The 14590-nt window shown below is 38.5% G+C and overlaps 1 protein-coding gene across 3 annotated transcripts in view; it reads right to left on the bottom strand.

Annotated features, from left to right (window-relative positions):
• The window catches only part of CSMD3 (CUB and Sushi multiple domains 3), a 1179008-nt gene that overhangs the window by 448731 nt on the left and 715687 nt on the right, over positions 1–14590 (bottom strand). For all 3 annotated transcript variants that reach the window (XM_048841517.2, XM_048841518.2, XM_048841519.2), the window contains 3 exons: positions 11073–11189; positions 5747–5962; positions 4960–5148 (listed from right to left, as the gene is read on the bottom strand). In XM_048841517.2, coding sequence (XP_048697474.2) covers positions 4960–5148; positions 5747–5962; positions 11073–11189 — 522 coding nt within the window. The remainder of the gene's footprint in view (positions 1–4959; positions 5149–5746; positions 5963–11072; positions 11190–14590) is intronic.

The following is a 14590-nucleotide window of genomic DNA, read 5'->3' as shown; positions in this document are numbered from 1 at the left end:
TAAAAAATATTGAACTCATCTGGCTTCTCACAATTCCCAGAATACATGCTGTTCAGCAGCGAAGCAAAGGACCACTGGATACATCCTGAGAACACTTTGCCCTTATTTCACAGAAAACTACTGTTGTGTGTTCACACAGTAAATTTAAAATAGAAGAGGCATTCCATGCACATGGAATTGGTGTGACTTGCATTCTGCGAGTTACCTGATGTGCATCAAAAGCTTCAGATTAACCCCTCCTACCACCAATTCCCATGTAGACACACCCAAAATCTCATACATCTTGTTGCCGTTTGGTGTCAGGACAGGAAATTTAAATTATATGCAAATATTTGTGTCAACAAAATGGGAGACTTGTATAGTTTTTTGTCCACATTAGAACCAATTATACAGATAGATAATATAATTAATGATACTAAGGCAAATATTCCAGTCCTTACTTCCCAGGTGTAATTTTTAGCCTTTCCCCCCTTTCACTGGATAACTTATATTTTACAATATAGCACAAGTTCAGTAGATCTCTCTCTCTCACACACACACATCTCTCAAGCATTGATATGAATTTCCATTTCTCTCACAAAACAATAAAATATTATTTCCAATAGGCTAGGTTTGAGGAACTAGAAGTTACAGAACAGGTGCAAATTCTAAACCCAAATATTGGGCAAGAAAAAGAAGAATGAAGCACATGGGGGAAAAAATGGGTTTTAAATTTCTTATTGAACTAGGGACATCATCTTGATAAAATGTGTCAGACACCAATTTTTAGAGTAGCAGCCGTGTTAGTCTGTATTCGCAAAAAGAAAAGGAGTACTTGTGGCACCTTAGAGACTAATAAATTTATTTGAGAATAAGCTTATAGCTCACGAAAGCTTATGCTCAAATAAATTTGTTAGTCTCTAAGGTGCCACAAGTACTCCTTTTCTTTCAGATACCAATGTGTCAGGAAGGTGGGTAGACAGGGAAGTTCAGAAGTACATCATTATGGCAAAACTAATTAAATGTCATTTAAAAAAAAACAAATATCCTTTATGTGTTACTAATTATCAGAACTGACTGAATCACTTACAGGGAATAATCTATTTGATACATTTAGTGTCTTCTGCTTGAGGAATGCCCATGAGATATTATATATATATATCATAGAATCATAGAATATCAGGGTTGGAAGGGACCCCTGAAGGTCATCCAGTCCAACCCCCTGCTCGAAGCAGGACCAATTCCCAGTTAAATCATCCCAGCCAGGGCTTTGTCAAGCCTGACCTTAAAAACCTCTAAGGAAGGAGATTCTACCACCTCCCTAGGTAATGCATTCCAGTGTTTCACCACCCTCTTAGTGAAAAAGTTTTTCCTAATATCCAATCTAAACCTCTCCCACTGCAACTTGAGACCATTACTCCTCGTTCTGTCATCTGCTACCATTGAGAACAGTCTAGAGCCATCCTCTTTGGAACCCCCTTTCAGGTAGTTGAAAGCAGCTATCAAATCCCCCCTCATTCTTCTCTTCTGCAGGCTAAACAATCCCAGCTCCCTCAGCCTCTCCTCATAACTCATGTGTTCTAGACCCCTAATCATTTTTGTTGCCCTTCGCTGGACTCTCTCCAAATTATCCACATCCTTCTTGAAGTGTGGGGCCCAAAACTGGACACAGTACTCCAGATGAGGCCTCACCAATGTCGACTAGAGGGGAACGATCACGTCCCTCGATCTGCTCTCTATGCCCCTAGTTATACATCCCAAAATGCCATTGGCCTTCTTGGCAACAAGGGCACACTGCTGACTCATATCCAGCTTCTCGTCCACTGTCACCCCTAGGTCCTTTTCCGCAGAACTGCTGCCTAGCCATTCGGTCCCTAGTCTGTAGCGGTGTAGCATGGGGCAGGTACAAATATATATATATTTGTAACTGATACAAAACCGAGGGTGTAACTGAGGGTGGCTAAGGCACATAAGATAATGAGAGTCATTCTGTGGAGGCTGTGAAACATCTCAACAGCAATAACCATAACCTAGGTTTCTAATTAGAATGAATGTGGTAAACATTGGGGAAAACCAAAAGATTTACTTTTCAGAAAATCTTTTTTTAATTTATTTTCAATACAACAAAGGTAAACAATTTAAACACAATGTCATCCATGGGAGGAACAATCTGTGGGAGGAAATATTCATTAAAATAGACCCATATTGTGTGGGAGGACTATTCCTTCACAAACACACAAAACACAAAAAGAAAAGGAGTACTTGTGGCACCTTAGAGACTAACCAATTTATTTGAGCATAAGCTTTCGTGAGCTACAGCTCACTTCATCGGATGCAGCTCACGAAAGCTTATGCTCAAATAAATTGGTTAGTCTCTAAGGTGCCCCAAGTACTCCTTTTCTTTTTGCGAATACAGACTAACACGGCTGTTACTCTGAAACCACACAAAACACAAAGGTTTATTCAAAGATAATTCACAGCTAATTTGTAGCGCTCTCTCTCTCACTCTCACTCACACTTTTCTCCACCTCAGGAAATTTAAATTTCAGGGATTTTTTTCTGATCTATCTTTAAGCAATAGCTACTAATTTATTCTGCCTTTAAAGGTCTGTCAAGGTAGGTTTGGGGTAGTCTTAGGCCTTGTCTAACACGACAAAGTTTTGTCAGCAAAAGCTGCCTTTTGCCAACAAAACAGGGGAGGCGTACACACTACAAAGCTACGTTTGGCGGCAAAACTCTGTTTTTTGCCAACAAAATTAAACCACCTCAGGAGGGCATAAAGCTTTTTGTGGCAAAGCACACAGTGACGCTTTGCAGCTTTAAGACACCGCTGTTTGTTTTGTCAAGATAACTGGCTTCCATCAGTAGCAGCTCTGCTCACTATTTTGATCTCTGTTGCCCTGCAGGCATGCGCCCCTCCACTTTCAGAGCTCTGGGAACTATCTGACAGCTGAGCATTCTGCTCCATTTGAGGAACAAAGAGCAAATCATCAGCCTGGAATTCTCCTGTTCTGCCCTGCATTAGGAACACAGCAGCAGGCAGACTGCTGCTGCAGGGAGTGGGAGGAGGGGAGAATGGACTGCTGTGCTGCTTTGACATTCCTCAGCACAGAGAGCTCACAGAGCTGATCAGTTTGCCACTCCGGGCAGCTGAGGAGGCTGTGGGAGAACCATAGGCGGGCAGGCAGAGTGGGCTGCTTCAGGAGAGACTGCGGTGCCCAGCAGAGCCTTGCCTCAGGATAGGTCGGTCAGCCTGCTGTCTCTCCCTAGACACACCACTCTCCTCTCTCTTCTCCCCGTCCCCGCCACTTCAGTTGAAAAAAGCAACTGAAAATATACTAGGATGTCCCTGGAATGATGGGATTGAGAAACCTGCACCATGTGACGCTGTACCTGCCCCATGAGGCACTGCCAACCCTTCCCAAAGCACACTGTGGCCAGTTGCACAGTGGGATAGCAGAGTGCACTCTCCGTGTGGCTGCAAGAGCCGTTGGCGTGGATGCGCTCTGCTGACATACGGAGCTAGTGTGGACATGCAACAGTGGTTTTAATTAAAGCATTTTAATTAAAGCGTCATAACTTTTGCCAACAAAACTTTGTAGTGTAGACAAGGCCTTAAATTCCACCTGAGAAACAAGGTGGGTGAGGAAATATATTTTATTGGGCCAACTTCTGTTGGTGAGAGAAACAAGCTTTAGGCCTTACACAGAGCTCTTCTGCAAGCTTGAAAGCTTGTGTCTCTCAGCAATAGAAGCTGATCAAATAAAAGATATTACCACTCCCACCTTGTCTCTTTAAATTAATACCCTGGGACTGACATGACTACAAAAAACCTTAAATTCCACCTGTCATACAAGAAGGATCTTTCCTTCCCATTCCCCCACACACATACTCAATGCTATTCACCCCACAGGGAAGAAATGAGCTAGAGGGAAAGAGAAATGTGAAGTGCCTGTGGCGGCATTAAATCAATTACTAAACTAATTCATTTCTTTAGTCCCCTATCGAGCAAACATTTATATATGTGCTTAACTTTATGCACATGGGTAGTCTGGGACAATGTACCTATGTGAAGTTAAGTATCAGTATATTTGTGGAATAAGGGCTTTGATTCACCAAGTATTAATACTGGAATAATTCAAAATTTAGTCAATTAATATTCTTTATACCAACAACAAATTTAGGGGGAAAAAATCTACTTTCATCTTTATGTACCAATCATATTATAAAAATCCCTCAACAGAGATGCTTTCCCACACAACCCTCTTCAAACAATAAAGTTACTCATTTATTTCCTACAAGATTATAAAAATAAGGATGAAATCCTGTATCCAAAAATCAATGGGAGTTTTGCGATTGACTTCGGTGGGGCCAGGATTTCACCTTAATTGCTGAGGCCAACATCTTCCTACCTGGATGCTTAAAATTAGGCACTTAAATGCATGTCTTTATTGTTAGAGATAATACAGATGCAACTTCACTGGGATTGAGAATCCCCAGTAAAACTAAAAATCAGGATGTTCATTCATTTATTTATATTAATATAGCATGTTTAAAATGTTGATACATGAGCTCTAGATACCCTAACAACAATTAACTCTACATCCCCCATACGGATGTCACCTAGAAGCTTAAATATTAATTTAAGTGCCTATTGTCTGGCATCCAAGTTGGAAAATGTTGGCCTAAATTTATATTCCTGTTTCTGCACCTAATAACCACTATGGAAAAAAGAACCATTATCTTCTAAACGTGGAAGTGCCTAGAAAGTGTCTCCAAGAATTGTCTGTGAAGTTGGTATGCCAGTTCAACTACAGAATTTTTAAAAAAGGAAATAAAATGAAAAAAACATGGAAAACGTAAAAAGTACTGTGAAAATTAAGAGGTGTGTTACCATATGCTATATATCTATGCTATATATCTGCAACTCCATGGACAATGACTACACGTACAAGCAAATGAAAGCAGCTGACCACGTACCCACACACCTTGGCAGAGGTGCACTCCATACACGTCGGCCACCACCAAGACAGATAATCTCCAAAGTTCCTTCTAGACGGTATCCAGATGAACAAGAGAATGTCAGAGTATCACCGACTCCAAAATTAAATCCTATTCTGTTACCAAATTGTGGAATCCCAGGATCCTCACAAGGTTCAAGATTATATTCTGGAAATAAACAAGCAAACAAAAAATCAGCTTCTATGTGGCAAGAACTTCAATTGTTTACTCTCTATCCACCTTATTATTATCATACACACTATTATTTTGCGCACATTTCCACGTGACCCTCAATTTAGCCTTTAGAACCAAACACAAAATGAATGCACATATAGTAAATAGGTGATTCAGCTGAGGTTTGAAAATTAGACCAATACATGCTCATAGCATTTGTAAGATGTCTAACACAACATGCATTACCATTCTTATAAGAGCCATAAATGTCTCAGACACATAAAACAAACTGTACATCACAAGCAGTTTCCTAAAGGGCTCATCTGGAATATCACTACTTGAAATTAGGTTTGCTCCATTTTTTTCCCACCCTCAGTAACATACTTTAGAGTTTACTGCCTTTTTTACTTCTTAAAATGTGTACTAAAAATGCTTCAACAGAGATATAAGGATTTAATTTCTTAAGGTACAAAGGAAGCAATTGTGTTATTTTACAAAACACTATTCATTCAAATCAGTTTTGGACCTCTCTCTTTTCACAAAAAGTTGAATTTTCTTCACTTTATACAAATAGCTCATTTCAGCCCCTTACCAGAGAAAGTAATGTTAAATCCTTCATATGATATTGAAAAATCTGAAATAAAGCGCAACTGAGCCCTGAAATTTCCATAGAGACCGGCGTTGATTGCCGAAGGAAGATCTGATCCAGTCAGGCGTGCTAGTGGCTGAGTGAAACTGCCATTCTCTGTAATTAGTAAGTAGTCATGATGGTCTTCCAAATGAAAGGTATGAAAGGTGAACTGCACTCCTGTTAGAAACAAATATCTATTTACATATCACAGCGTTAACATGAATGCAATTATATCACTGCTTAAATCTGTGCATTTCATTGCAAATGTTGATTCAGAAAATTAAAGTAATCCAATATTCTAATATATATGTTCAACCTACTTAAAATGTACAACCAATAGATCTGCTAGGTTTTTTTATTTTTATTTATTTAATTTAGTTAGTTAGTTAATTATTCCTTCCTTCCTTCCTTCCTTCCTGTTGGTTAGGGTGTTTTTTTTTTTGTTTTGTTTGTTTGTTTTTTAAACTTCTATTTTATAGCTACCAGATTTGGATATTTGCTTTTGATAATTAACTGAATCACACATTACCTTCTATTTAAAATCAAGTAATGTCTTGTTGTGAGACACCATATTTTGCTACATTTCAAAGTAAGTGCCCCCTAGGTACACAGGCTGGTATAATGGACTGGCAGGCCTGGCTGTGAAGGAAAGGATCACTTACAATAGATGGCTAGCACTAGAAATATTTGAGTTCTGTTTGGGACAGTTTCTGAGACCTGGTTGGCTAAATGTTCCAGCAGGAGATTTGGATGAAAGACAGGAGATAAATGCATCCACTCCATCCCAATCTGCTCTCCTCTTTGTCTCTCCTCCAGCTCTTTTCCCTCTTGGCTTTGATTTCCTTTCATTTGTTTGTTTTGTTTTAACATGAGCCATAAAAATCCATTAACTGGAAATATGGAGGTTAATACCAGAATCCAAGCATTGTGTAAATATCTTGATCTATTCTTGTTTCTGCTGGATGGTATTTTTGTATTTGTTCTATACATTGGATTTGTTCTAACTAGAATGTGTTTGTTATAAGAATAGAGATTGTACATGTTTAATAAATAACAACTATAACATGTATAAATATAAAACCAAGCAATGTGTCATACATGTTTGAATTTTGATGAAAAAATCCAAAATCTTTAAGTAGAATGCAACAGGTGGATTTCATTTTCTCACCAATTCTATAATAGCACAAAATACATTGGTTGAGATCCTGTGCTGGGAGTGGGAGCGGGAGTGGGTTGATGGCAGTAGGAACCTAGGTTATACTCAGCCTGCTCTATGGTAGTGGAGGTTCTTCTTCACTAAGGTGATCACCATTGTCAGCTACACCAACTTTAAGACTGCTTTGCACCAGCAATACAACTATTGCAAGCAATGTGTAACACATGATGAATAGCATTAATTGTCATCAGAGGGGTAGAAAACTTGGCTCTTGCAGAAACATGGAGGACTGTCTCAAAGGGAAAAAAAAAACCCAAAACCTATAGATCTTTAGCTAATAATGGCAAAAATCACCACTAATGGTGCAGTTGTTCTTTTACTTCTTTAATGTACTATCGTCTTGTTGGATGGAGTAGGGACATTTCTGTCTTCTGTCCATTTGGGGATTTTTGGAAAGAAGGGGGATTGTGGAAAAGAAAGAAAGAAAGAAAGAAAGAAAGAAAGAAAGAAAGAAAGAAAGAATACAAGCCCCAAATAAGTAGGTTTCCAAATAGTTTCTTTTAAATTTGAATGAGACGGATTAGATTAAAATAAAGGAAAGAAGGTGTAATAGCTACAGTCTTGGAGAAAAGGAAAATGCAGCAAGCATTACAGCAGTAATGAAAGCAGAGACAGAGGCAACTAATGACATGTAGCTGGTGGCAAGGGAAGATGCTAACATCTCATTTTCCATTGTCAAAGAGCCACAGGCAATATTCCTTATACTTTCATAGGCAACATTACAACAGCCCTCCGGTACTTACTCTGTCTCTTTCTCCTAAGCATATATGAAGATCACTTTATTACAAACATTTCTTTACAGCTGGAGTGCGCAGTAGCATCTTATTAAGATCTGCGTGTTGCTCTGTTAACATCTCTCCCTGAACTGGACTAAATTTTTCAAGATGAGGGCTGTTCAGATAGTGCTGCTCAACTTGTTGCTGCAGGAGGCACCTTAGATCATGAGTGCCTGACCAATGATAATGTGATGTTTAATGTTCCTGACTCTGGTGCTACATGGTGATGAGTTTGAGCTGCTTTATCCTTGCTGAAAGCTGCATGGTGATTAACCATAATCATGCCTGGATCACATCACAGGATCCCCCTCTTTCTGTTTAACAATAAACTACCATTTATTTCTCCCCTCTCTCAACAAGTTGAATGGTAAATAATAATAGGAATGGGTCAGTATACAGAACAATCTGCATCACTTGGTAAGGTAGGCTTATTTTAATAATATGTCTTTCAATACAGTCATGTGCAAAGTCACACATTGAGGATGAGGGACTATCATGCAATGCAGTGGCACTAAAAAGATCTTTTGGCTGAAGCTGGACAAATTCAGACTAGAAATGAGATGCAAATTTTTAAACAGTAAGGGTAATTAATCATTGGAACAATTGATCTACAGATGTAGTGCATTCTCTATTACGTACAGTCTCTAAATCAAGAGTGGATGTCTTTTTAAGATGTCTTACATCTCAAACAAAAGTCACAGGCTTGATGCAGAAATTATTGGGTGGGGTTTCCTAACTGCGTTATGCATAAAGTAAGACTAAATTATCTTAATGGACTTTTCTGGCTTTAAAATCTATGAACAAAACAATAGATCCATTCTGGATACATTACTTATTCTCTCTCCTCCTAACTCACACCATGAAAGACCCCTGGCCTTTTTGTGCACAAACTCTGTCTCTACTTTGCCATAGATTCCAGGGAGAGATTTATGACAATATCTCAAAACCATGGGATACTCATCAGTTTCAGCTAAGTTTCACTTTTAGTTTTTTTCAAACCCAGAACTCAAAGTCTAAATCAAGGGGATGTTTGCATCACTTTCCCAGTTTGTGATGACGTTTCTAAGCACCAAAGTATATCCCAATTGTTGTTGCACAACTCAGTTCTTAGCAGAAAAATGGTCTATTCATTTTAATGTACACTGTGTGAAAGATTATGATGTCTCAGGAGAAAAAGTTTAAAAGAGATTTTTGGGCAGGGATTTGTTTTGTTTTCAGAAATGTGAGTGAACACTTTAAAATAAATAAGATAGGAAGATATATGATACTCAAGCTTTCTCTCTCAGTGTTATGAACCTGGTTGTCTGATGAAAAATCTTCCATTAGTTCATAAGTTTAATTATAAATTTGATATTCCATAGACAGTATCATTTCATAGAGAACAGAATATGAATAATATTGTTATTGTAATAAAGTAAAATAAAATACAAATGATGACATGCTTTGTTTTCATATACAGATCCCTCCCCTTATCACATAACAGCTGTTTGAACAGATAAAATAATTATCTGAAGAAGCATTTTGCATGTTTCTATGAAAGGAAATTATGTACTTGTTTTTTCAGTTACTTCTAGAAGTTTTACTATTTAATATTGCTAGGGTTTTTTTTTAAGATACATATGGATCTTAATAGTGGTCCATGAGAAATATATTTAAGGTATATTTAAGACTACCAATAGTCTGGGGCATAGATGAGAAGTGGAGTGAAAAATACATTTCTTTATATTGAAGGTCACACTTAATGTTTTATTAATGTAATTTTTGCGTGCTTGCAGGCTCAGTGTTAATTTTCGTAGTGTAATTGTACTTTGTGTTGGTTAGGCTGAACCTGAGCTGCATAATTTGCATATCCATATCCAGGAAGTGATGGACCTATTGGAAGGAAGGTTTAGCCCTGACATGGAATGTTATTGCCCTTGCTTTTCTGACTGGGAGGTCCTTTAAGGTCATTCAGTCACCCATTTGATGACATTCCTTGTGCTTTCACACATAATAGGGGAGATCACATGAAGGTTGTCATCTCATTCACCAAGATCTGAATTCACTGCCACTCTCCAGACCCATATCCAGGAAACCTTTCTGGATCCATATGTTAATGCTACATGCCAATGGAAAGGACACCAGCCCTCACTGGCTTGAATTGTGGACCACTTGTGATTCTCCAAACAAAGACCTGATTGAAGATCCAACAAAACAAGTCCCAGGATTCTGCCTTCCCCACAGGGAGTGGACTTCACTCATCTGCATACAGACAATGTATTTAAGGTATGTATATTTCCTCCACAAATGGAAAATCAAATAATCACCAAATTGTGACTGTGGTGAGGTACAAGCCATATGACACATCATGGACAACTGCCCCATTAACGCTTACAGTGGTGGTACAAGAGGGATCCACCTAGCTACTCCAGAAATATTAGAATGGCTAAAACAGAGCTTTTAATCTTCCCCCAAGCCCTCACCACCGCTTCCATTTTTTATCACTGTGGGTATCACCACCATCCTCCCTGTCACTCAGACCATAACATTTCTGACAACCATTCAGAATGCTACAAAGATAATTTTCCTAGCCCATCGCTGTGGCCATGTCACCGCTCTTTTTGCCTTCCTCCATTGGCTCCATTTTCTCTTATCATATCAAACATAAGCTACTTGACTTCACTTTCCAGGCCCTTCACCATGTATCCCCCACCCTATCTGTCAACTCTTATATGCTATTTAGACACCAGTTGTCATCACCAACTGGCCAACAATGCCAGCCTTCATCACCCACTTGTTAAATTTTCAAACAAGTACCTTTATGCTTTTCCCTATGCTGCCTGTCCTGTTGGAAGTAGCTCCCCATGAACATCTGCTAAGCCATCTCATTGTCCTCCTTCAAAGCCCTCCTTAAACTTTCCTTTACTGTAATGCCTAATAAAACTTGACAATGGTTAAATGGATGGTGTGCTGTTGCCACTTCCTATTATGCTGAAAATATTGTCCCATTGTTTCCTTGTGTTACCTTGACTATCTGTCTATATCCACCTATTGTCTCTTGTCTTAGATTGTAAGGTCCTTGGTGCAGGAACCATCTTTTTGTCCCGTGTTTGTATAATGACTTGCACAATGGGGTCTTTCGTCCATGACTGGGACATATAAGTGCTACCACAGTATAAATCTTCAATCATCATAATTAATAATGTTTATAGCAAATCTCCCAGCTCATCAGTGCTAACCTGGTTTTGCATATGGGGCATGAAATAGCAAACTAAAATAAACAAGACTGAAACAAAAATACAATTAAATCTCTTACCTTTTCCATGGGTGACATCCACAGTCCATGTACAATTCAGTGAATTTGGGTACAATTCAGGATAACCAGGGGATAAAATTGTTCCACTAGGTCCTCTAACATCTCCTCCACATAAGGCTAAGAATAATAAAGGGACATATTAATACAATAGACATGTAAAACCTAGACATGTAAAAGAGCAAAGAAATGTATAATATCTTTTTAAACAATGATCTATATGAGTGATTCTACAATTTCCTCTGCAGCAAATCTCTAATTTTAGCTAAAATTTACACAAAGTGCTCAGAAATTAAATATGATTAATTATTTGCTAAGGTGATTTTATAAATATCAAAATGAATTGCTAATTACACCAATTGTTTTCTGATAATTCCTTATGAAAAATGTATTCTCCTTATAAATAAATAGTTTACATTTTCAGAATCATAGTGAGCAGTGACACACATTACTGTAAATCTTAAGGAGAGAAATGACAGCCCAAAGCGAACAAAAGGGTGAACATCTCACAATTCCTTATCCTGAAGTTTCTATCTGATGGTGGTGAGAGACTGTGAGCACATACTCTGGTCAAGGTCAGGTGAGATGAAGGAATGCACATATTCCTATTCCTATAGCTCCTGCCAGCCAATTTCCCCCCCTTCTTTTTGCCTCTACAAGAGCTGAATTTAACTTATACAGACTTTAATATAAATCTTTCCTTAGATTTCAACAAAAGCTGGATGAGGCCCACTCGGGGACAAATGCACCAGATTTTATGGAAGTCACAAACTTACATCAAGTTAAGGGCAGACCTCTAGATAAAGAGGTCACCAAAAGGTCTAGTGGCCCATTCATAATGACCATCAAAGCCTAGTATCATAGAACCATAAGGTTAGAAGGGACCGTTAGTGTCATCTAGTCTAACCTTCTGCGAAGATGCAAGATTCGTTGTGGCTAAACCATCCAAGACAAATGGTGATCCAGACACCTTTTTGAAAACCTACAGTAAAGGAGATTCCATGAGTTCCCTAGGCATTTTGTTCCATTGCCCTACTGTTCTTACAGTTAGGAATTTTTTTTCTGAGATTTAATCTAAATCTGCTAAACTATAGTTTGAACCTTGGGAAGGTACAAATAAATGTGCAGCGCCACTCGCTATTGAAGGATCAGTGGCAGATAATACATAAGCATTTGTGAATCTCTTTCTTTCTTTCCTTTGAATACAAAATGTGTGTCTATTACTATAGACGTTAATGGTGGTTGCCAATTTCAGAATAGGTAATTTTATAGGATAGTTACCAACTTTATCAAGATTAAAGTGACTAGTAACCAGATTTTTTGAAGTTTGTATTTTCACTGGTCACCTGACTAGGACAGTTAAACTGCAATTTCTTCTCTCTCCCCTACACCCACATTTGTTATTCAGAGCTGCAGATTACCCTCACATTAAGGTTTAGAATGAGTCTAGAAAGGAACCCATTGCACACATTTTAATGGGGATGAGGCATTATAGATTTTAGAAAATAATATATTTTTTTCCTCAAGAATATTGCTCTGTACAGTGCTTGTTACCATGAACAGTTATTTCTCATTATTGACGTGTACAAGATTCTCTAAAAAACACTGCAATTTTTTAAAAGCCATTTACATGGGCTATTTTAGTTTGAAAATTAAAAGTAATTACCCTTTCATTGTTCTCAGCCTTATTATATTTGATATCCAAAGTGGGTTTTTTTTTTCCTTTGCTAGTCCCAGGACCTTTAAAAACAGCCAACTGATTCCTTGTCACTAGGTTTCATTAACTAACATAGAATATTTCAGAAAAGTTTATTGCAATTATTAATTAACATTAGTCGCTTTTCCAAATTAATTAACACAAAACTCCCTTATCAGCCTCAAATAATCAAACTCTCAGTAAGTGACCTTTCAGAATAAGCAGCGCTGGCTTCAACAGTGGTTTCTGTTAGATGGAATAGTAAAACAGTATTCAACACCACATTTCTGTGTATTTCTGTTGCAAATTCTGGGCTTTAATATGGTAAGAAAAATGGCATAGGAGTGATGATATGCCAAATCCATGGGTTTTGTGCTGATGTTGCAATGAGAAGCATTGAGGTCCAGATTGTTTTAGGTAGACTGGGAGGAGCTGTATTGGTTGTCTATAGAAGCAATAGAATTGGGGGACTGGAGCCAAAATTTGCCTGAACTCAGCAGTATTCAGGTGTCAGATTTAGGTTCACGCACTGAGATGTTTCAAAGTTCAGGTGTTTTGTTGATGTGCTTTTGTTTTGTTGCTGCTGCTGCTACACTTAGATCAGCTAGACTCATTCTCTATTTTGGTGATGCAATTTGGGTGCTTGGCTCAAAAAATCAGCAAAGGCCAGTAGGCTCCAGCTAGGCTCAGCTTTTATCATTTTTCATACTTCCACAAACTCCTGACCAGTCACTTCTAATTATGTACCCATCAACTTGTAGCACACTCATAATGGAATTCCACCTCCGATACATTTTACATCACAGTGGAACAATCCACAAAGGCAAGCATTGGGCTCATTCACAGCTCTTGTAGTTAAAATACAGTTTTCATAAATAGTTTGGGAATAACTTGGAATGATTTCTTGAAAAACTTAGTTGGTCTGACTGCTCTAGTTTTCCCCTCTTTTTTTCCCAAAGTACCTTCACAAAAGGGTTCCACTCCTCTCCCCACTTCTTACACAGTTTCCCGCCTCTGAACCTCAACCATGCTTTAAAGCTGCATGTTGCACTTCTGAGGGCATTCTGCACCAGAAAAAATTAAAATTCTGCGCACGTTTTAAAAATCTGCAAATTTTATTTGTCAAATAAAAGTGGAGGCTCCAGCATGGCATTGGGAGCACAGGCCACTGGTTGCACAAAGGTGGAAGATCACTGTGGTCTATTTTTAAACCCTACAAAAATGATTACAAACATCAGCTTGCCTCTGTACCCACAGGTTATAGTGTCTATATAGATTCAGGACTTGGCTTCGGCAATTGCTTTATTAATGTATTTGGTGAACTACAACAGGGACTTTTTTATTGTACATGACAGTACCACAGAAAATAATGTAAAATTTCTAAAGCCTTCTAAAATTACTAACAGCAGTGACTGGTGATACAAAAGCAGCTGAGAGACAAAGCTGAGTTCCCCTGAACAGAAAGGTAGGGAGGTACAAGTTATTTTGTTTGCTTGCTTGTTTGTTTGTTTTCTCCTTAACTTATAGATACTCTAAGAACCCACAATAGGAGACACATGGCACATTAACACCACCACTACTAGCTCTCCTCTGATTGCACTTGTGGGACCCTGGCCAAACAGGCATTGCACAGGCTTCTTGACTTGTTGGGAATCTGGCTTGCATGTCCCTGCCAAAGAAAGGTCAGCAGGGCGAACAGGTTGATGTGAGAAGTGTTTGTTGGTGGACTCCCTCAGGAAGCAGGTAAGAGAGCTGCAAGAAGAGGTGGCTCATCTACATAATATTCCGGAGCACCAGGACTTCATTGACAGGATGCACATGGAGA

This window comes from Caretta caretta, chromosome 2, assembly GCF_965140235.1.
Source record: "Caretta caretta isolate rCarCar2 chromosome 2, rCarCar1.hap1, whole genome shotgun sequence".
In the NCBI taxonomy this organism is placed as follows: Eukaryota; Metazoa; Chordata; order Testudines; family Cheloniidae; genus Caretta; species Caretta caretta.
Note: the sequence above shows the minus strand (reverse complement) of the source record. Positions and strands in the feature narration are given on the sequence as shown.